The sequence below is a fragment of the Monodon monoceros genome, unplaced genomic scaffold, assembly GCF_005190385.1.
Source record: "Monodon monoceros isolate NGI ecotype Baffin Bay Population unplaced genomic scaffold, NGI_Narwhal_1 Super_Scaffold_15, whole genome shotgun sequence".
NCBI lineage: Eukaryota > Metazoa > Chordata > Mammalia > Artiodactyla > Monodontidae > Monodon > Monodon monoceros.
Genome location: NW_021703771.1, coordinates 30,884,259 through 30,908,305, shown reverse-complemented (window position 1 = coordinate 30,908,305; position 24,047 = coordinate 30,884,259). Strand labels below are relative to the sequence as shown.

The following is a 24,047-nucleotide window of genomic DNA, read 5'->3' as shown; positions in this document are numbered from 1 at the left end:
GGCATGGCGCTGGCTACGTTAAAAGGTAACGTACAGGAATGTCCAGACATTTGCATGGTGTTGACTACATAGTCGAGGTGGTTTTGCCCATAACAAAAATGGCGTTGAAACAATGTTAACCGGGTACAGTCACGTGGTCAAAGACCTGGCTGGGGGACAGTATGGCTTCAAATGACAAACGGATGTTATTATTATTCACTTCCGGGTGAGACTAATCGGGCGCCATCTTGTCTTGTTCGCGAAGAAGTAGAAGCATCGAAAGGGTTGGAGAGGTATTATAGGAACGGTGGCGACACGGTGTTCCGGAATCAGAGTGGGTAAGTGGTGGAGAACGATTAGGCGTGGGGACTTTCCGGGTCATTAGAATCTTCTTGGTTTCTGTGGCGAAGGTAGTATAACTTAAACACGTAGGCTGCGTACGCTGCCTGGCGCGACCGCTGGAACCTCATCTCCCTTAAAGCGGTGGCGTCCGCTTGACTTGGTGAATCACGGCGCTGCTCCCGGTTTAAAGGAAATGTTCGTATTAAGGAGAGTGCTCGCGACCTCTCCCTCTAACTGTGAGAGTTTCCTCTAGGAAGAGAAGGGAGTGATTGTTGGGCTCCCGACCGGCCGTTAAGCACTGCGCGTGCGCAGTGGGAATCCCCCCCCCCACCTTATGGGGAGGGGGTGCGGGGGAGCAGAGGAGGAAGGGGCCCGGACCTGGACCTTCTCTGCTGTTCACCTCCGATTCCGCAGGCGCAGCGAAGGGCAACGGTGTCCTTTCAGCTAACTACAGTTAGGTTCCTTAGTTTGTATTAACCTTGTGTTTTTAAAGTCATAGACACTATGTGTTAAGTAAGGTTCGGGAAAGAAGGAGGTAGCTTCCAACGTTTCAGTTTTATTATCCTGTGATGGATATTATTGTCATCTGAACATCATGGGTACTCGACACATTTTGGTTGTTGGTGGTTAATTCATGGAACAACAAAATAAACTTGGAATTTCTGGTTTGAGTGCAGCAAGGCAAACGCAACAAAAACCAGAAACTTGAAGGTGTTTTGTAAGGTGTTACGTGGCTGTAGGTAAGGTAACAGTAAATCAGTTCTTTTAAGATGGTGTTGATTGAGACTGTATGTTAAAATTTTGTTGTTGTTGTTGTTAATAGACTTTGCTTTTTTAGGACAGTTTTGATTTACAGAAAAATTGAGCAGATAGTACAGAGTTACCATATGAACTACCCCCCAACCCCCCTCAGAGAGTTTTTTCTATTGTTAACATATATTAGTATGGTACATGTACATTTGTCACATTGAATGGACCAATATTGACACATTATTGTTATTTAAAGTCCATAGTTTATTCACATTTCCTATGTTTAAACCTAATGTCCTTTTTCTAGCCCAAGATCCTATTTAGAACACCGTATAACATTTAATTGTCATGTGTTCTTAGTCTTCTTTGGTTGTGACAGCTTTTCAGGCTTGTTTTCTATGACTGTTACAGGCTGAAAATTCTTACAGTGAAGACCTAACTTCAGTGTCTCAGAATATGACTGTATTTGGAGATAGGGTCTTTAAAGAAGTAAAATGGGGTCATTAGGGTAGGCCCTGTGTGCTATAATGGTGTCCTTATAAAAAGAGCAGTACACAGAGGGAAGACCACATAAAGACAGAGGTAGGAGACAGCCATCTACAAGCCTGTGCTGGGCTCCTGAGACCCCCAGGGCTTGTTCTTGCCATGTTTTTGGTAATTTAGGAATTTTCTATACTAAATTGTGTTCTTTAAAAAAAAGGAACTTCAAGTGGCATCATTATTCATCCTGTATCACATGATTTTTTTCACTATACAATTCATAATACAGTTCGTACATCAGTGTATGTCAGCATATAAAAGTCTACTTTATTCATTTTAATGGCTGAATAGGAGTCCACTGTATGGTTCACTCTTATCTCACCTACTGCCCTTTGAGTGTCTCTGAAAGCAGATGTTCACTGTTACAGACATGCTGCAGGTTTTTGAGTTACATGGTGTGTATACTCATCCATGGTTTTAAGTCCTTGAAGTGGAGTTGCTGGGTCAGAGGGATGATTATTTACAATTTTGATAAAATACTTTAATGCTAACTTGTCTTCCAAAAAGACTGAACATTTGGTGTTTTACCTACATCCTTGTTCAACACACCCTCTGTAGCCAAATAAAGTTTCTCAATTGCAGATTTAATTGAAGCATTTTATTAAATAGCTTCTAACTTCTTACTTCCTTGACTTTTACTGTTACCTTCTTTGCTGCGTTTTATTCTGCTCTGTTTCTCACAGTTTCACATCCTTTCCATATTTTTCTCAGCCTAAGTGTATCAATCATTGTATTTGAATAATAGCGTCTATAAAAACTTTAGGGGGAAAAGAGCTTTGGAAAGCATAGTAAAACTAGAAGCGGTTGGTTTTAACAAACAGAAAAATGGCTACAAATAATACAGATCACTCTTGAAAATATGCAAGTAAAAGCTCTTTGTGCGTAGGAAAACATGGAAGTTTTTGTTTTGTTTTAATAAAAGCTGCAACCTATGATATTGTGAGAAGTAGGGACATTCCAAAGATAAAATGAAATCTGGATAAGTCTTAGATTGCTTTAAGAGAAGAAAATGGAATTGAGTAGAAGTGGATTGCCTTGATCACCCGTCCCCACCCCCAGTTGTAAACTTGAGTGCTATCAAAAACAACTGAGAAAGTCTTAGTGGTGATATTGACCACTACTTATTGAAGCTTTCTGTGCCAAGTTTTTATATGTTTCCCATTTAATCCTCACAGTAACCCTATGAGGTAGACATTTATTACATTCACCACTTTACAGATGAGAAAACCAAGGATTAGAGAGTAGTTAATTTGCGCATACTCACACAGCTAGTGAGTGGTATAGGCAGGCATCATGAACCAGGGCTTGTGTTCTTAAGTCTAGGTGACAGGTGGTAATCAGAAAACTTAAAAGGGGAATTGAAAACGTTGGCCGTGATAACCATTAAACAGGAGTAAGTAAAAGAAACTTAGTTTAGAGTGATGTCTAGAAAAGTAAATCTATGTATTGGAAATGATGATAGGGAGTCAATATACATCATTTTCATCATTAAAGTGGTTTTATTGTGTGCACATCTATTTGCAACTCCAGTATGCACTGTGTAGCGCTAGTTATAATGCCTACATTGTATGAGTTTACAACCTACGACAGAAAAGTCTATGCACTGAACTCTGATGTGCCATTAGAGCTTTGGAAAACATAGCAAGCTCTGCTTACACCAGCTTTTTTGGTTCTCCTGTATATAGGTCAACAGCTTTCTTATCATTAACCTTTAAAAGTAAACAGGGAAAGAAGAACCTATAGACCATTCGTTTATTCATTTGTTGCTTAGACTGCTGGTCACTTGCTTTAGGGCAGCAAGAAGCTGTCTGGTACCTTTGGAAGGTAAAAAGATGAATACATTTGTCTTTCTATCAGCTTTAAAAAGGTATTAATCTGGGTATTAATCTGGGGACTTCCCTGGTGGTCCAGTGGTTAAGACTTTGCCTTCCAGTGCAGGGGGGTGCAGGTTTGATCCCTGTTGGGGAGCTAAGATCCCACATGCCTCATGGCCAAAAAACCAAAACATAAAAACAACAGAAGCAATAATGTAACAAATTCAATAAAGACTTTAAAAATGGTCCACATCAAAAAAAATCTAAAAAGAAAAAATTAATCTAATGGGAAGAAGATGAAACCATTTGAGGGACAAGTTGTTCTCACCTTGCTGATGTAATTTTTAAACTTAGAATTCCATAGAAAAATCTGAATTTATTACCTTATTTGTACCATTTAAGTTCATATCAGATGGATGAAATCTTTTCAAATGTTTGTTGTTCCTTTTTTTCTCAGCATATATGACAATTCCTAAATTGCTTGACATTATTTTGTATTGTTAATGAATTGTTCAAGTAAATAAAAAAGATATTTTTGAAAGAAAAATGTTTTTAAAGCTTTGCCTTCTCATTTGTGATGTACCTGTTTCCCTTAACTTTATAATGGTAAATCTTTTCTCATTATAAAATTAATGGAAGAGAAAGTTCAAATTAATTTGGAGATGATCACACTTCCGTGTTGCATCTCTAGAATTTATTTTTATTAGTTCAAATAGCTCTTCATAATTTAAGTGCAAACATACACTTTTTTTTTTTTTTTTCAGGGCATAAGTAATCTTGCTGCTATGCTTCCAAGCTGTAGTTCTGAGTCAACCTAAATTTTAAACAGAAGGTGAACCTCTGAGGTCAGTCAAAATAGCAGTTGGTATTTCTTCTGGGTGTTCTTCTTTATTTATTTAGTTACTTTTTAATTAAAGTTAATTAAAGTTTTCAAGAGTGCTAATGAGTTATTGGTCTTTAAAGGGCTTTAAAGGTATAGTAAGTATTTTTAGCTTGGAATTGATACCCAGTACAGTTGTTGGCCTCAGGTGTGGTACTATTTAGTGCCTATTTTGCCGTATTCTAATAATCCCATTATAATAGAATATTATACAACTAGAAGATAAGTGCACTTGACTCATAAGTAAACAAGGTATAACAAAGGAATGCATCTTTCCTAATGTGCAGTGTTCTTCAATTGAGAGGTCAGGATCTGCCATTGACAGAACTATGTAACATTCTGAGAATGCTGCAAAGACTGTGGTTGCGTGCTCTAAGAGCCTGGATTGTAGTAGCCAATTGTCGTATTAAAGTTGGTGTCTGTTACTTCCTTAATATCTGGCTTTCCCACTTTTTGTGACCCTGCAATAAATACTAAGGCGTAGTTTTGTTTTATTTTTAGAATAGAGGAAAGGGTCAGTCTGACAGGATTCATTTAGTAAACATTTATTTAATGCCTACTATGTGCTAAGTCCTGGGGTACAAAAATGAAGAAACATACTCTGCTTACTATGTGTGTCATTGGTTCTTGAATAGGGTTGTATATCAGTGTTGGATGAAGTACAGAGATAAAATGACTGTAAGCATTTAAAACTTTTTATTATGGACGTTTTCAAACTAGTTTACAGATAAGTAAACTAGTGTGATGAACCCCTCTGCCCCCATACTCATCACCTAGATTTAATAGGTATTAATGTATGTTTTTCCCCTCTACTTTTCCATGTTAATTATATGTTAAGAAACCTGGTCTTGGGTAGTTCCCTGGTGGCCTAGTGGTTAGGATTCCAGGCTTTCACTGCAGTGACCGGGTTCAATCCCTGGTCAGAGAACTGAGGTCCCACAAGCTGTGCGATGCGGCCCCCCACCAAAAAAAAAGGAAAGAAAAGATACCTGGTTTTGTGGACTGTCTCACCTTCTAGATTTGTCTGATTGTTTCTTTTGATACTATTTGGCCAGTACCTTTGTCCCCTAATAATTCCTTTACACTGAAAGTGAGAGCTGAAAGCTCAGTTGGATTCAGGTAAACATTTTTGGTGAAAATATTCATAGTGATTCTGGGGATGTAATTTTGTATCTCGTGAGGAGACACTTAATAATCTGTAGGGATGATATTTCGGCAACCTTTGAATTTTTGATTTCCCATCAGCTTTTCTTCAGAGACTGCCTGAATCAGCTGTTTTTATTAGGTTTGACAATATGGCAATTTTCTAAGTCTTTTCTACCTTATGCATTCATTAACTATATAAGGAAGAGTTTTCCTTCATTAGCTAGAGCTGTTTGGTTACCCTCTTCAGTGAGCCTTGGTTTGAGGGAGGCTAAATCACTTTTTTTTAATAATCTTCAAAATAATTACATTTCCAGAGAGTTATATTGGGAAAAATTATATTTTTCCCCCTTTTGAGCTAAATTGAATAGAGCTGTGCTTGCCCCCAAACTCTTGACATCAGCATTAACATGAAATTTTCTACTCTTGCTTGCCAACTAAAAAATTCCAATTGCCTTTGGCAACCTTTTGAGCAGAATTTTAGAGCTCTGATCACATAAATGTATCATCATATAATAATTTCTGATGTGTGAGCTTTAACATTAAAGAACACTCATTCTCATTTTTAAGCTATGTTTATTTTGTTGAAGACAGAAAATCAGATACACTTTAAAAGTCAGGATGTGGGATCAAGGAGGACAGCCTTGGCAGCAATGGCCCTTGAATCAACAACAATGGATGCAGTCATTCCAGCACCAGCAGGATCCAAGTAAGGAAACAAATTGAATTTGGGGAGTGGGGGAGGGGGGTGTATAGAGATGAGTGGGACATAGGCACTGGAATTAAGGGAGGTAGAGTTGGGATTGGTTTATTGGATCATTTTATGGTCAGATTTTAATTTTTTCTTGTAAATAATCTTACCTAGCATACATATTAGGGAATGGATTTCCCTTTGGAAGATTTCCTCAAAGAGTAGAAAGCTTTATGTAGATTTTAATATTTTTAAAACTGATTTAGTTCTTGTTTTCTAAAGAAAGAGGAAAGTCTTAAATGTGTTGCTTAATCATACTTTTGTTAATTCGGAATCTTAAAATTCTATGTAGATCATAGTCAGCTGATGGTATGCTGTATCATTTTTAAATTTCTCTTGAATATGGAATATTTCAAACATATACAGATGTAGAAACGAGTATAGGGAGCCCCCATTTATTACTTAGCTCCTGCAGTGGTTAATTCGTAGCCAATTTTAACCTGATATGACCCCTTCCACTGTCCTGCCTTGACTGGGTTAATCTTATCCTATTTCTTTTTTTTAATAGCTACATAGCATTCTGTTATAGGACTGTACTGTAATAAATCCACTTTTAGATGATAGATTGTCTGTGACTTTTTGCTTTTTGAAGTCATTCCCATAATTTTGTATATGTACCATTATTACTTGTCCAATTATTTTCTTAGGAAAAAAAATCTAAGAGCTAGGTTTGATAGATCACAGTTGTACATTTAAAAGTTTTAGATGTACATTGTCAAGTTTAACTTCATTTTCATCAAAAGGTATGAGAATGTATTTAAACTTTGCTAAACTGAGATGTAAAAAACTGTATCTTAATCTACTTTGTTTACTTTATTAATAGAATTAGATCTTAAAATGTTAACTATAGATATATGATGAAAGGGGGAACTTTAAGATAGCAGAAACAATGAATTTTGAATAAAGAATGGCTAAGAAGTTGTTAAGGAGATATATTTTGACTAGAGAAGGGAGTTAAAGATGCTAAAGAAGGGTGACTGAGAAGGAACAAGAATAGCTATCTATATTCACGTGAGGTATATAGGATCCAGAGTAGACCTGGATGCGACCTGTTAGAGAAAGAGTGAGGTTAATCATTTGTTTTTATAGTGGTTTAAAAAAGGAACAAGAGTTTAAAAAAATTCAGTAAACTTAAGGTGCAGGGAATAAATTTTCTTATGAGTTAATATTAGAAATTGGTTAAGTGTTTTTTTGGATGTCTTAAGTAATTTTTATTATTTTATAGCCTGAGTATGGGTTATTTTTCTGTATTATTTTCAACTATAACATTGTGTAATATTTAAAATCTCTAGTAAGGAATAACTGAGAAGCTTGTTTTACATAGAGGCACTGTTTTTTTAGCTCCTACATTCTGAATGCCAAATTCTGCTATGTTAAATTATGTTAGGCCAGATTGACTGGGCTGCATTGGCTCAAGCTTGGATTGCCCAAAGAGAAGCTTCAGGACAGCAAAGCATGGTAGAACAACCACCAGGAATGATGCCAAATGGACAAGATATGTCTACAATGGAGTCTGGTCCAAACAATCATGGGAATTTCCAAGGGGATTCGAACTTTAACAGAATGTGGCAACCAGGTTTGTTGTTTATGTTTTCCAAATTTTAGGACTATTTTTAAAATAAAATGAGGATTAAAATTAAATTGTTTAATTTGCTTAGTTTTATGACTTCTTGAAATTAATGCTTCTTAAAGACTAGGCAGTTTCAATTATATTTGACCTTGAAATTTTGTGGTTAAAATTATTCTATACTCATCTGCTAGCATTGTGGCACTCAGTTTGATTCTTTTCTTGGTTCTTCATTCCTAGGCTGACAGGGGCTGGGAACACTGGAAACCTCACTTGGCATCTAGGGAAGAGAGCATTCTATGTCTCTCTGTTGCAACCTCTGGCCTTTTCAGCAGCAGCACTGGCAGAGCAAAACATGTCTAGTCTCTAATTAAAGAAAAATTGTGTCACTATGTGACAAATTAGTCTGTCAAATATACTCTGCCCCTACCATCCACCTACCTCTCTCTTCCCTTTTTTTCAGATAGTGAAGATCTTCCATAAGTTTTTATCTGTTTATTTTTTTTTGTTTGTTTGCTTTTTTACTTCGCAGTATGACTAGGTTCCTTGATGCTAGTTCAGTTTTCTATGACTTGTGTTATTAATTATTTAACAGTCACTTCACATTTTTATAGGTGAATCTTATTTTGATTATGCTAATGGTGAAGTCATAGCTCCTTTTCTTTATTAGTACTTATTATTGTTTCTCAATGTAAGAATGGAAAAGTCAGGAAGTAATCCTCTAATATCACTTTTAAACGAATAACGAATATTCTAATCTTTAATACTGAGAAGTAGTTCATTTCTAGTTTTCTGGAGTCTGTGCCAAATTTTCCCACATTTGAAAATGTTTTGGTTCCTAAGTTCATCAGTGATTCACCCTGGCATTCCCACTTCCCCAACTTTACTCTGCTGGTGTTCTTTGTGTCCCAGGCAAGTGATTTACCTCTGTGTGCCTCAATTTCCCTTCCTGAAATTGGCAAAAATAGTACCTGATTTCTCCCTACCTCACAGGGATGTTGTGAGGATAAATGTGTTCATGGAAGAAAGGAATTATATAAAAATCTCAAGGTATTATTTTTATGGTATTGTTACTGAACAGAAATAGAAAAATTCAACAGAAGATTGCTTTGGATTTTGTTATGTTCATTAAAAATAATTTTGGGCATTTGGTTTCCATTTGTTTAGGATATGAATTAGAGTGGAAGTTAGCTCATTCGAATTATTTATTAGATTAATTCATTGCTTATTTTTAAGGTATGCAAAAGAAATTGGACCAAGAAGTCATAAATTTTTTAATCTGTTTCTTTACTGAAAAAATGTAGCTTTCTTGAGATCTTAAAGATGTGTGCTGATTTTGTTATAACCCCTGTTGAATGTTTTTATGCCTAAATCCTGAATAGAATGGGGAATGCATCAGCAGCCCCCACACCCCCCTCCAGAGCAGCCATGGATGCCACCAACACCAGGCCCAATGGACATTGTTCCTCCTTCCGAAGACAGCAACAGTCAGGACAGTGGGGAATTTGCCCCTGACAACAGGCATATATTTAACCAGAACAATCACAACTTTGGTGGACCACCCGATAATTTTGCAGTGGGGCCAGTGAACCAGTTTGACTATCAGGTGAAAGATATTTTGTTGCTTTAATATTGTAGATGTGCACGTAATCCATTCTTTGGAGGTGTCTCATCAAGAGTACCTAAGATATGTGTTTCACTTTTCAGTCTTGTACAGATAAGCACATATTATGTCTCAAAAAAAGTTATCAGTTTTTGAGTATTAAAATCATTAGATTTTTATTTTCTGGTTTTTGATTTGCTTAGGAAAATGGTATAAAGGATTGTTAGGGAAAAATTTGGATAAATGCAAAATGTGTAAGTGCAATAGCTATATGATGTTTTGTTTTCTAATTTATAATTTCAAGATGGTACCTTTAAATATTAAATAAAGTTTAGAAAATGCACGGTAGTTGAATACATTATTTATCAAAAATTATGGTTAAGACATGAATAAAATACATGAAGAACATAGATCATCTTCCTAAATGCAATTCCTTCTGCTATGTAGAGTTAAGACATTTTCTAGTGTTGTCGTTATTTTTCCATTCTGACATGACATGTTAATGGAATTGTACATAATTTTCTTTGTAGCATCTAATTCATTCCTAGGGACATAGAACTCTATGGGGAATAGTGTCGTTAAGAGGGGCTATATTTTCTGTAATCACTCTGCCAGGGTCCACCCTTAAATTATAGTGCTAGGTGTCATTTTGAAATAATTGATTGCAATCGTTACCTTTAAACTGAGCTATCATTTAAAATTTTGGAAAAAACTCATTTCACTAACTGTATGGGTAATGGGCATAATCGTAAACAGTATTCACCTTGAGACAGTAATCCTCTTATTCATTCAGATACTTTTTGTATATGAATATTTGGTATACAGATAGGACAGTTTCTCTTTGTTTTGAAAAAATGTAGTAGTGGGGAGCTTCTACTTACACAACATTTGCTTGGTAGATCCCCATGCTAACAAGACAAAGAGCTCTGCTGGCATCTGGCTTAGAAAAGCATCTGAAAATGGCAAAGTTACAAAAAATATATATATAATGTTATGATTCAGTAGCTTTTATCTTAGCTTAAAATAGATATTTCTTGCAAGATGATAGAAATAAGTTCATAACTAGGAAGTTGGAATTGATTTAAAACTTTTTTTTTCCTGTGGTTTTCTAGTTACAGAAAAACTGGCATTTATTTGATTTCTTGGTAGTGGAAGGATATAAATGGATTCAGAATGAAAAAGCTCATTTATATATCCTTTTTTATACTTCTTGAATATAGTATATTATCAGCTGGATTTTATATGGCTCTTTGCATTTACGTAGGCAGAAAATCTTTATCTTTCTTAGGAAAAGTAAGCCTAGGTTCTTGGGGCTACAGAAATATCGGTGGATATTAGAACCATGGAATTCTTGGATTTGCTGCACACATGGATTTCTACTGTCCCAGTTCATAACACACGTGTGTCCCAGAGAGTATATTGTATTAATGTGAAGAAAAATAAACTGCAATACTCTTTCAGCATGGGGCTGCTTTTGGTCCACCGCAAGGTGGATTTCATCCTCCTTATTGGCAACCAGGACCTCCAGGACCTCCGGCACCTCCCCAGAATCGAAGAGAAAGACCATCATCATTCAGGGATCGGCAGCGCTCACCTATTGCACTTCCTGTGAAGCAGGAGCCGCCACAAATTGGTAGCTATTTAAGTTTAGTGAACCACAATTGGCATGATTTTTTGATCATGTAAAAAGGATGTTTTCTTTTCTTAAATTGTTCTAATACTCTGATATGTTAGGAAATGATACTTTAAAATCCTATCTTTTTATAGTCATAAACCTTAAAATTACAAAAAAGATGCATGCTATCTAAAATCTTTAAAGTTTTGAATATGTTTCTTTAAAATGAATCTTTACCTTAAACTCCAGGTTTTGTGATGAAATTTAAATTTATTGTGACCATAGCGTGTTGATATTTCTTCAATGTTGATAGCTACATTATGCCAGTATATGATCAGTTCCCCCTTTAAAACCTCCTGTTTGTTCTCTCTCTATGGACTCTTTGCACTCTCAGTTCATCTGATATTACTGCTGTCAGATTAATTTCTTTATTTCACTTTCCATAGTGTTAGGCAGAAAATTTTAATTTTTAAATAACATAATAGAACTAGTTTATTGCAACTGACAAGTTACATATTTATGTTCCTTTTTATCTGGACATCCAAATCTAGCACTTAAGTCTTTCTCTTTTTTTTTTATCACAAAGTAGACATTTTAGAGAGATTCTAACTTCTGTTTTAACTTAAGGAATAATATTAGTTCAGATGAATTTTTACTGTGAAGGCTTGTGGTTTTGTTTAATTCTGTTCTGTTTTCACATTTTAGGAAGCAGCATAGTATAACAGTTGGCTCTGAATTAGCCCACATCACTACTTATTGTCTTTGTAACCTTGAGCACATCACTTAATCTCTTTGAGCCTCGGTTTCCTCACTTAAAAAGAGATGGAGTAATAGTAGTGCTCTTTTAGGGCTTTTGGGGATTAAGAGAGATGATGGACTTCCCTAGTGCCTTGGCACATTATAAGCATTAAGGCAGTGTTCACTCTTGCTATTAAAATTGATGATTTTAAAGAAAAGCATTATGTTTAGTGGATTTTTTTATTTTTGGCGGTACGCGGGCCTCTCACTGTTGTGGCCTCTCCCGTTGCGGAGCACAGGCTCTGGACGCGCAGGCTCAGCGGCCATGGCTCACGGGCCCAGCTGCTCCGCGGCATGTGGGATCTTCCCGGACTGGGGCACGAACCCGTGTCCCCTGCATCGGCAGGCGGACTCTCAACCACTGCTCCACCAGGAAAGCCCTAGTGGATTGTTTGTATTACCACTGCCTTGCTGGAGAATGATAGTATTTGTCACTAGCACTTAGGCAGCACCAGAATTATTTTTTAAGTTACAAAGATTGTAGAAATTTAAGAATAAGAAACTCATGCATTTACAATTTTTACTTAGCTGACTTATGAATATTTTGTCCCACGTGAAACAGATGCAGTAAAACGCAGGACTCTTCCAGCTTGGATTCGAGAAGGTCTTGAAAAAATGGAACGTGAAAAGCAGAAGAAGTTGGAGAAAGAAAGAATGGAACAACAACGTTCACAATTGTCCAAAAAAGAAAAGAAGGCTGCAGAAGATGCTGAAGGAGGAGATGGCCCTCGTTTACCTCAGAGAAGTAAATTTGTAAGTAGACACTCCTGACATAAAACTCCTTGTGACATCTGTGTGAAAAGTTAGTTGACTTTTTCTGTCTTATTTGACTTGGTATGATAATCTCTAGGTCCATCCATGTTACTGTAAATGGCATTATTTCTTTTTTATGGCTGAGTAATATTCCATTGTGTGTATATGGAATATTACACATGCACACCACGTCTTCTTTATTCATTCATCTGTCAGTGGCCATTTAGGGTACTTCCATGTCTTGGCTACTGTAAATAGTGCTACTGTGATCATGAGGGTGCATATATCTTCCTGAATTAGATTTCATCTTTTTTGGATATATGCCCAGGAGTGGGATTGCTGGATCATATGGGAACTCTATTTTTAGTTTTTTAAGGAACTTGCATACTGTTTTCCATAGTGGCTGCACCAATTTACATTTACAAATATGATGTGATATCATTTATATGTGGAATCTAAAAAAACAAGATACAAATGAACTTATTTATAAAACAGAATAGACTCACAGACATAGAAAAACTTATGGTTACCAAAGGGGAAAGGTGGGGGGAGGGATAATTTGGGAATTTGGAATTAACAGATACACACTACTATAAGTAAAATAAACAACAAGGACCTACTGTATAGCACAGGGAACTTTGTTCAATATCTTGTAATAACCTATAATGGAGAAGAATCTGAAAAAAATATATGTATACTGAATCACTTGCTGTACTCCTGAAACATTGTAAATCGACGATACTTCAATTTTAAAAAAGTATTGAAATAAATAGATATTAATTTAGCTTATAAAAAAGTATTAGAGTAATGTCCTTGAGATTACTTTCAGTAAGTATATTGGAGATTGTTTTTATGTATGTATTGTTGAGGGTAGTAAGGAGAAAGGGGACAGCAAATTTATAAAACATTTCATTCCAGAGAGAAATTATTCATTGGGGTGCTAGATAATAGTCTTTACCTTGACAAACAAGTCTGTGTTCTTTTGTTGTAGTACAGCTAACTCCTTAGTGATGGACTATAAGACAAAACTATACTTACACCAAAGGATGTAATAGCTTTCATAGTTTTTGACACAGGCACTGAAAGTAACATAAAGTTTTAACTCTTTAAATCTCCATCAGTGGGCTTCCCTGGTGGCACAGTGGTTAAGAATCCGCCTGCCAATGCAGGGAACACGGGTTCGAGCCCTGGTCCGGGAAGATCCCACATGCCGCGGAGCCACTAAGCCCGTGAGCCACAACTACCGAGCCTGCGTTCTAGAGCCCGCGAGCCACAACTACTGAGCCCACGAGCCACAACTACTGAAGCCCGCGCACCTAGAGCCCATGCTCTGCAACAAGAGAAGCCACTACAATGAGAAGCCCACCTACTGCAGCGAAGAGTAGCCGCTGCTTGCTGCAACTAGAGAAAGCCCGCATGCAACAATGAAGACCCAATGCAGTCAAAATAAATAAATATTAAAAAAAAAAAAAAAAAGAACTCCATCAGTTAGATGGCATTGAGTGGCTTAGAAATTTTTTTGTTTAGCAACAGTATGCTCCTAGATGGTATGACAGCCACAGCACTGGCCAGTAATGCAATTCAGGAAATGGTTCTTCCTCCCAAGGCCATTTTCTGCTTCAGCAATAAGTCTCAAAGACAGCAGATTAACTAGACTTAAGCAGATTGGCTTTGCTTAAATTCCATGAGTGCCATAAATTACTTTTATTTTTTAACAAAAGAACCATGACAAAGATGTGATTTTATTCTGTGTGTTATACCGGTAAGAAACAACAGGCTGCCACTATTAAAGTTCACCTTTAACAAAGAAAAAAAAATTTTTTTCAAAAGACATGAAATAGTGGATTTTCAGGTTTGATGTTTTATTTTAAGTGTCAAAAAAACTGTTTGGAGATTATCCTCCCTCTTCTCCCAGATGCTTTTGGACTTGTGTCACATGTGTCTTCCCCTGGTTCAAATAGTCTTTCCATAGTTGTATTTAGGTGATCACCTTGTCTTTTACTTAGTAGGATTGTTAGAGTGACTGTGGAATACTTCTTTGCCTAAAGAAGAGTCCCCTTTTTAAGGTATGCTCTCTGGATACTGAAGACCTAAAACCATTCAAAGAGACAAACTGCTGGTATTTCCTCTATCTGAAGTAGACCTCATTTCTTGCTTATCTGTCTGTTACGTAGCTAAAAAAAGCAAATTTCACTAGCTAGCTGATATCTGGAAACTGACTTTAGATTTTTAAGTCACATGATTTTAGGTAAATAGCTTACATTTACAGCTGTAAAAGTTACACTGAGGACTTCCCTGGTGGCGCAGTGGTTGAGAGTCTGCTTGCCGATGCATGGGACACGGGTTCGTGCCCCCGTCCGGGAAGATCCCACATGCCGCGGAGCGGCTAGGCCTGTGAGCCATGGCCGCTGAGCCTGCGCGTCTGGAGCCTGTGCTCCGCAACGGGAGAGGCCACAACAGTGAGAGGCCCGCGTACCGCAAAAAAAAAAAAAAAAGTTACACTGAATAATATGACTGTGGTGCATTTATCCAAAATTCTACACGCCACTCATGTCAGGACCATCATATATAATGGATATTAATTAAATCAGTCTCTGGGCCTGATGTGCTTCTAGTTATTTATAAAATAAGGTAAAACTTAACTAAGGAAAAAAATTGAAAAATAATTGAAATTGATTCTCATAAGTCATCTTGTAGTCTTAATATTTCTTCTCAGGTAACATTTTAAATGAAATCTATAGCACAAAAATGTAATTTAGAGAAATTTCATTTTTATATATCTGTTTCATAGACTTTAATTTGGGTTTTAAAATAGAATATATAAGATAATTATTTTATATTATAAGCATGAATTTGGGCTACCTGAAAGTGCTATTACTTTTTTTAGGATAGCGATGAGGAAGATGAAGACACTGAAAATGTGGAGGCCGCAAGCAGTGGAAAAGTCACCAGAAGTCCATCTCCAGTTCCTCAAGAAGATCAAAGTGAACCAGAAATGACCGAAGAAGAGAAAGAGTATCAAATGGTAGAATGTTAAATTTCTTACCTTTACCATGTACAGGCTTAAAAAAATTTTTTTTAATTGAGGTGTAATTGACATGCTACATTATATTATAGGGTTTATCTTGTTTATAATTTTTTTAAATTATTGGTTGGCTATCAAACTTGAGAGAGAACTTGTGGAACAGTTATAAAATGTATATTTGCTGGGTGATAATGTCCGCAAAATCCAAGTAACATAATAGGAAATCACAGCTTATAAAGCAGTTATTTAAGCACATTTTTAAACAGTGTTTTACTACATGAGACCCAAGAGAACATTTATTATTTTTCTAAAATGTGTTTTTTGAATACTGAAAAAGATTAAAAGGCTGCATAGAAATATAAATTTAGGAAGCACTGGATTGAACACAGTTAAACATATTTCTTCATTGCAAGATTTCTCAAAGACTTCAGTGCCTATAATGTGTATTGTCAGTTTCTGAGATTGGGAATATAATGTGCTGCGTTTCTCATATTGAAAGACCAGTGATATTTGAAATGTCTTTAGATGAAGCTGATTCAGTATACTCTTATTTTAGTAGATGAGTAATCTGAATCCCAGAGAGGCCCACATTTGAAACAGCTGTTGGTAGCCAAACCAGTGCTAGAATCCAGCTCTTATTTCAAGTCTATTGTACGCTGTGCTATAGTAATCAAGAAAAAAAGGACTTCATCTCACAGAATGGAATGACTGCCTTTTTGTTATTTTCCTTGTTTTTTTCCCCTCAAATTTTACTTTGAGCTGAGGGTTAATGTAAGTTCCTAAGTGACATAAGAAACTAGTATTGTGCTGCTTACTAATAATATTATTAAATGAAGGGATATTCCTCTCAAAACACTTGTGGAAACTTTTATTAATAGGAACTTGAAAAAAGTACTTTGTCTCTAGAATTAGAATTCAGTTTCTCTACTATACAGATAAATTCATATATATATATTTTAATCCACATGATTTTAAAATTTTTAAAGTTTTGATAATACAATAATTTTCAAGATACTCTATTCCTTGGAATAGCTGGTCTGATCTCTTCTCTAAAAATGTTTTATAAAATGGCTTTGCCTTTTAATTTTTTTGAAAATGTCAAACTATCAGTAGCTATAATAAATTAGAAAAAAACATATAAAATATCCTTCCTTAGATGTTGCTGACAAAAATGCTTCTGACTGAAATTCTACTGGATGTCACAGATGAAGAAATTTATTATGTAGCCAAAGATGCACACCGGAAAGCAACGAAAGGTATATTGTGGGTGTTCTTGGTTCTCTTTTTCTGGGGGTCTTTTGGTTTTGGTGGCTACTTTGGACTTTTTTTGTTGTCCTTGTTGAATTACTAGCAGATTTTGAATATTCTCTTGCATGTTTTAACTCTTTGGGAAAGGTTAGATTTGTAGACACCATATTAAAAACTATACAGATATTTTTGTTTTATCCAACCTACCTGAGGACAGATTAGCAGTTTTGCTGTTCTATAAAATGTATTGTGGAAAATTCTTGATGTTCAATTTCACCTGATTTTTTTATATATATATAGATACCATGGTATTGGTATATGATTTCTAATATAATTAGTTTGCCTAATGAATTATGAACCTTCAGAATTTTCACAGTTTACCACTTATAATTTTTACCGAAGCAGCTAATGTCCCCTACCCCCCATATTTTTAGTAACACTTAAAAAGTATATTGAAAGAAAAATTTGAATTATGGGCCATACCTAAAAAAAAAAAAAATACCACTGTACTGGTCAACATTTTTCCTCATTATCAACCAATTTCAGCTCACATCAGAATTATAATTTCAAGGCCAGACGTGCTACTGGTTTAAAATGAATGTTATGTTTTTAATGTTTCTTCTCTCCCCAAAAAGCAGCAATAGTAGTAGATTTAACAATACCATAGACTCTCATGACTATGAAATCGTGGCTATTTGTGTTAACATGTTGTTCCTGTTGTTGATGTGATACAAAGCTCCTGCAAAACAGCTGGCACAGTCCAGTGCACTGGCTTCCCTCACTGGACTCGGTAAGTATTCTCCTTATTTGTGAGAGGGCCTTAAAGGGAAAAATGACACCTGTCTCTCTACGTGTTCTGTTTTGAAACTGTACTAGTCCTACACAGTTTATAAAATTTAGGTTTTAGGGTTATAGCCTCTAAAAGGTTTTTTTTTGTTTTTTTTTACTAAAGCATTCACAGTGGGATTATTATAAATGTGGTGGCTAATTCATAGTTTATTAGTACAAGTTATAATAGTTCATAATTTAGCCATGGTAGCATTTAAGCTCACTTTCAGAATTATTACATACATGCCATAGGGAAAAACCTATCCACTATTGCTCTTAAGGACCTTTATTTAGATTGTGTTGCAGCAAGTCAAGTTTTTACATAGAGGAAAGGGTTTATCTTACAGCATGATAGTAGTGATGTGTTCGTAATTTGCAATTTGCATGATATATTATCAAGTATATAAGAGCTTGAATTTGCCTTTTCCACATCATCATTTCAAATTAATATTTGTGAGGGTCAACAGAAATGGGTAAAACCAAATGCCCATGTGATTTTGTTATGATTACTATTTAGATCACTTCAGGGTGGGGAGCAGTTTTAGCACCATACCATTTCTGTATCAGTGAGAATTACAGTATTCCAACTTTGTTAGGAAAAAAATATTTAGCATCCCTTGGATTTCTAAGCTTTGAATAATGAAAGAGTTAATTTTAGAAATATTTTCAGGATCATCATAAATTTGAGTAAGGTAGTTTGAATTGATTATGCTTTAGTAAGGCTTTGTTACTGCCCTATTAAATGGCTTTGTTGGTTAGCATGGACAGTAAGACAGTCATTTTCAAGATTCCCTTATGGTGAGAAATATATGAAATATTCTTGAAAGAATAAGATACTAAGTATCTGAGGATTCTGTGTTCTCCTTAAGCATTGTAATTTATACTCCTCCCCACCCCGAATAAGCATATTCTTCCAAGAAAAAGCAATGAAAAAAGAAATGAGCTTTCTTCTCGGACCTTAAAAAGTTTTTAGTGCCTAGAATAATTTTTACATATGATAGACTGGGCTTTATGCACACAGGTGGACTGGGTGGTTATGGATCAGGAGACAGTGAAGATGAGAGGAGCGACCGAGGTTCTGAGTCATCTGACACTGATGATGAGGAATTACGGCACCGAATCCGGCAAAAACAGGAAGCTTTTTGGAGAAAAGAAAAAGAACAGCAGCTGTTACATGATAAACAGATGGAAGGTATATCTTTTAGACTCAATGTTTGTACAGTTCTGTTCATATTTCTTCTTTTTAATTTTATTTCTTTTTTTTGCGGTACGCGGGCCTCTCACTGTTGTGGCCTGTCCCGTTGCGGAGCACAGGCTCCGGATGCGCAGGCTCAGCGGCCATGGCTCACGGGCCCAGCCGCTCCGGCACGTGGGATCTTCCCGGACCAGGGCACAAACCCGTGTCCCCTGCATCGGCAGGAGGACTCTCAACCACTGCGCCACCAGGGAAGCCCCATATTTCTTTTTATTTTATAACCAACTTAAAAATACCAAACGATAGAATCAAGGCTAGATTATAAATAATATGTGATGTAACTGAAACTAAGGTGTTTTGGCTCATTTGCAGTTTTTATCAAAGTTAAAGTCAAAATTGATTGTAAAAAGTTATAGTTTATAAAAGTTTTTTTGTTTTGTTTTGGGAGACATTAGTTCCATTGGCTGTAAGTTAAGCTATTTAGTGTATTTTTATTTCTTATTAAAGTTCTTAACAGGACTACCCTCGTGGTCCAGTGGTTGAGACTTCACCTTCCAATGCAGGGGGTGCAGGTTTGATTCCTGGTCAGGGAGCTAAGATCCCACGTGCCTCAAGGCCAAAAACCCAAAACATAAAACCGAAGCAATGTTGTAACAAATTCAATAAAGACTTTAAAAATGGTCCACATCAAAAATTCTTTAAGAAAAAAAAAGTTCTTAAAATGAAAAAACTTTTGAAAGGGGAAATATATTGTAAACTATTGAAAAGTAATTTGTAGCTAGCATATTTAAGGATAATAGAGGACTTTTTAGAAGGTTTTTTATGTAAAATGCTGTACATGTATACAGTTTTAGTTTATATAATGATAATAGGAATAATGAAAGAATATTTAGAATTTCTTTTTTGAAAAATCTTATTTGGACAATTTGAGAAGTAATTATTAAGAGTTAACAGCCAAAAATCTCCTATAAATTACTTACTTACCTTCAAGTTGCCTTACTGTACAAAAGGGAAATCTTTTCTTACTTGCTTTACTGTACCTCTACACTTTGGTACTCTATTGCTGTACTGTCCAGGAAGGCAGCTAACTGCATGTAGCTATTGAGCATTTCAAATGAAGCCAGCCCAAATTGAGATGTGCTGTAGGTATAAAATACACACTGTATTTCAAAGACTTTACATTAAAAAAAAAAAAGCAAAATATCTCAATGTTCTTTTTAACTGATCACATGTTGAAATGATAATATTTTTTATATGTTGGGTTAATAAAATATGAAAATCAGTTTCACCTGTTTCTTTTTACTTTTTAAATGTAGCTGTTAAAAAACCCTGAATTGCTTATTGCATTCTATTTCTGTTGAATAGTGCTGCTGTATTTTTGTAGTCTGATAGCTTGAAATTTGGTAGCATGGGAGTTTTTTCATTGCACGTTTGCCTTTCTTACTGTTTTTGTCTTTTTCTGTTTCAGAAGAAAAGCAACAAACAGAAAGGGTTACAAAAGAGATGAATGAATTTATCCATAAAGAGCAAAATAGTTTATCACTACTAGAAGCAAGAGAAGCAGATGGTGATGTGGTTAATGAAAAGAAAAGGACTCCAAATGAAACTACGTCAGTTTTAGAACCAAAAAAAGAGCATAAAGAAAAAGAGAAACAAGGAAGGAGTAGATCAGGAAGTTCCAGTAGTGGTAGTTCCAGTAGCAATAGCAGAAGTAGTAGTACTAGTAGTACTGTCTCTAGCTCTTCGTACAGTTCTAGCTCAGGTAGTAGTCGCACTTCTTCCCGATCTTCTTCTCCTAAAAGAAAAAAGAGACATAGTAGGAGTAGATCGCCAACAATTAAAGCTAGGCGTAGTAGGAGTAGAAGTTACCCTCGCAGAATTAAAATAGAGAGCAATAGGGCTAGAGTAAAGATTAGAGATAGGAGGAGGTCTAATAGAACTAGCATTGAAAGAGAAAGACGAAGAAATCGAAGTCCTTCCCGAGAGAGACGTAGAAGTAGAAGTCGCTCAAGGGATAGGCGAACCAATCGGTCCAGTCGCAGTAGGAGTCGAGATAGGCGTAAAATTGATGATCAACGTGGAAATCTTAGTGGGAGCAGTCATAAGCATAAAGGTGAGGCTAAAGAACAAGAGAGGAAAAAAGAGAGGAGTCGAAGTATAGATAAAGATAGGAAAAAGAAAGACAAAGAAAGGGAGCGTGAACAGGATAAAAGAAAAGAGAAACAAAAAAGGGAAGAAAAAGATTTTAAGTTCAGTAGTCAGGATGATAGGTTAAAAAGGAAACGAGAAAGTGAAAGAACATTCTCTAGGAGTGGTTCTATATCTGTTAAAATCATAAGACATGATTCTAGACAGGATAGTAAGAAAAGTACTACCAAAGACAGTAAAAAACATTCAGGCTCTGATTCTAGTGGAAGGAGCAGTTCTGAATCTCCAGGAAGTAGCAAAGAAAAGAAGGCTAAGAAGCCTAAACATAGTCGATCGCGATCCATGGAGAAATCTCAAAGGTCTGGTAAGAAGGCAAGCCGCAAACACAAGTCTAAGTCCCGATCAAGGTAGTATACTTTTTAAAGTATTTTGTCTGATTTAAAAAAAAAAAAATTTGACTGAATTTATGCAAAGTTGAAAGTGTCCTTTCTCTCTCTCTCTTTAATAAACTCAGTTTGGTACTTGATAAATGATCATAGTCTTAAGTAATTTTAGAAATCCTATATAATATTATTTATTTGAAAATTGCAGATTCTTTAGTATAAAATACATTTTTATTTTTAAATTTTATCTTTTCCCTTTCTTTTTTTCAGATCAACAACCCCTCCCCGTCGTAAACGCTGAGGAATGATGTGGCAAGAATGCCATGATGTTTAAAAAATTCCATGAGTTTTAAGGGCTTGTCTCATTATAGAGGCACATTGTGGCTGTGTAGGTGAAACCAGAATTTTTTTTTTTTTTTTTAATCTGTAAATAGGTGTACTTTTTCCAAATGCTGCTCCAAGTTACTTAATAGGATTTCTTTGTATTACATTTTTTCAAAAAATAGTGCATAATAAGACTATAAACATGCCATTCTCTTTCAGCTGTAATGTTCTTAAAATTATTCTTGAATGTACTGTGATGTCAATAAAGCTCTTTAGTTCATTTTTGTTAACCTCTTGCACATTAATTTTATGATTTTAATCTAAGGAACGTACTTTTATAAAAAGGCAGCTGGAGTTTTGTATAACAGGTTTTAAAGGTACTTCCTCTCATCTCCCCCAAAGAAAATGGTTTTAAATTAATAGTTTGTCAAAATCTGTAAATTGTACCCATGGATTTTTGTCAAATTTTAACTATAAGGGTGTAGAAGAGGGCCAGAAATAGATCTTTACGTTCATTTGGAAGCATTTGACAGCTTTCTAAACTTTTCTTCCTGTTTTGGGGATTTTCAAGTAATATGTTCTCTGTGTGTATAAAGTATGGTTCACTCCTGTAAAATGAAATTGCTGGAATCAGAGCAGTGCACCATTAGAATTATTTATAAGGAATTACTGTGTTTGACAGTAGCAGCAGTGCAAGTCTGGAACTATATTCTGCAGTTTCCCACTTCTGTTTTAAAGCATATTTTAAACACTTTGGGGTTACTATAGAACTAAAACTCACAATTTGATATATTTATTTATATTTTTAAAGTATAATATGACCTCAGCTCAGTGGAGGAATACTGTATTATTCAGGTTTGTGTCAGTTTCATAACATTAAAATTTGGTTTTGTCAGTTTCTTAAAATTATGATCAGTGAGTGGTCTAGCAGTTTAAGGCAGTCATAACTTATGAGTAAAACGAGGCTCTGCAGGCACTGAAATGTTCAACTGAAATGCTTTTAGGGTCCACTTTATATGATTAATCACTTACGCCACAAAAGATAAATCTTTGAAAACAAATGCTTTTAAATTTTAAGTTAAAAAGGAAAAAGCAGGTTCAGGTCACAAGAGTTTTAGAGTATGCCTTGTTACCAGCAGTAGTTCATATTAAAGTAAGCCAGGTTTTTGCCAAGATCAGTGTTTCCTCAAAATGAAGGTAGAAATAGACTTATAATAGTGTGCTCTTGTACCTCTACATAGGTTCTTAAATAATTTTGAGCAGTTACGCATTTATCTAGAGGAAGTCAACTGTGAATAAATGCATGTGTACCAAAATGATTGTTTTACAGTGCATTTAGTTCTGATATTTATTAAGTTGACATTTCACACAATAACTTTTAAATAGTTTGGAATTCTATATAGTTTAGAATCAGTCACATCTGAGATAAGTAAAGGAAAATGTGCAATATTTTTTATGTAGGTGAGCTAACACAGTGTACCTAATTGCGGAATTATCTGATTAATTTGTAATAGATAAGTTGTATAACATTTTCATATCTAAAAATGTTTTTTAGATCAATCTCAAGTGAAATAATATTTTCAGAATAAAATTCTACAGAAAAAGTCTACTGGCTATGATATGCACATTTTTAAGCAAGATATGAACTAGAACCAAAAGTAGCATTTGACAGTTTGATTTACTCTGCCATAATATGCAAGCTTCTTACCTGTAGATATTTTTTAAAACATAGTCATGATGTATGTGATTATTAGTAAATACATCAGTATTATAATTAGATATTTGGGTTTTCAGTTTAGAGAATTCATCATTTCACTGACATTAATGGAGTATGTTTACCTTGAATGGTAAGATTTTATAAATAGGGCTTCCATGATTTGGGATGTGAATGCTAAAACTTATACGTAAGTTAATTAGATGTGTAATTTGGTTAAGTCTTTTCTAAAATGATACCACCAGAAAATTAATAGATTAATTTTTTGAGACAATCATTGGTCTGGATTGGTTAATAAAAACTGTCTTAAGAGGTTTTCTTCTCAAATATTTCTGGTGTATTAATCATACTTGTTTTTGTGGAATGGGGGTAAACCACACCATTAAAAGAATAAAATGTAATTTGGAAAGAGGTAATTATAAGATTTGTTTCAGGCCCCAAAATATAAATAAAGATTGGTGTGGAATTTCAGTGTATATGTTTCCTGCCCTTGTAAAATGTCTTTTTAAAAAAGCATCTGTTTCTAATGGTATAACACAATAGGTGAACTTTCCAAACATCATCTTTTTTTTAATGTCTGAGTTATTTTGTTTCTTCAAAGGAAGACATGAAGTATAAATAGTATTTTTAATTTATTGAAGTTTCTA

General features: G+C 35.3%; 1 protein-coding gene across 7 annotated transcripts; it reads left to right on the top strand.

Moving 5' to 3' along the window:
- The first annotated feature begins 187 nt into the window (after nucleotides 1-187).
- On the top strand, nucleotides 188-23,867 carry PNISR (PNN interacting serine and arginine rich protein). 7 transcript variants are annotated; one of them, XM_029224199.1, is made up of 13 exons: nucleotides 188-317; nucleotides 4,190-4,270; nucleotides 6,043-6,157; nucleotides 7,587-7,775; nucleotides 9,149-9,372; nucleotides 10,831-11,002; nucleotides 12,345-12,535; nucleotides 15,423-15,560; nucleotides 16,717-16,816; nucleotides 17,545-17,598; nucleotides 18,658-18,828; nucleotides 20,300-21,386; nucleotides 21,633-23,867. In XM_029224199.1, exons 3-13 carry the CDS (start codon nucleotides 6,070-6,072, stop codon nucleotides 21,661-21,663), a joined length of 2,445 nt encoding a protein of 814 aa, XP_029080032.1. In that variant the 5' UTR covers nucleotides 188-317; nucleotides 4,190-4,270; nucleotides 6,043-6,069; the 3' UTR covers nucleotides 21,664-23,867. The 7 variants fall into 7 exon arrangements, 5 of the variants coding, with proteins under 5 accessions (XP_029080032.1, XP_029080031.1, XP_029080034.1 ...); XM_029224198.1 differs by having other exon boundaries at nucleotides 6,039-6,157; XM_029224200.1 differs by lacking the exon at nucleotides 4,190-4,270 and having other exon boundaries at nucleotides 194-317; nucleotides 6,039-6,157.
- The last annotated feature ends 180 nt before the right edge of the window (nucleotides 23,868-24,047 follow it).

What these genes read in the sequence shown, in the direction of transcription:
- PNISR (XM_029224199.1), top strand. Translation starts at nt 6,070, where the DNA reads ATGTGGGATCAAGGAGGACAGCCTTGGCAGCAATGGCCCTTGAATCAA. An exon ending in AAGAGAAAGAGTATCAAATG is followed by an intron (nt 15,561 to 16,716) that starts GTAGAATGTTAA and finishes ATCCTTCCTTAG; the next exon opens with ATGTTGCTGACAAAAATGCT. An exon ending in GGCTTCCCTCACTGGACTCG is followed by an intron (nt 17,599 to 18,657) that starts GTAAGTATTCTC and finishes TTATGCACACAG; the next exon opens with GTGGACTGGGTGGTTATGGA.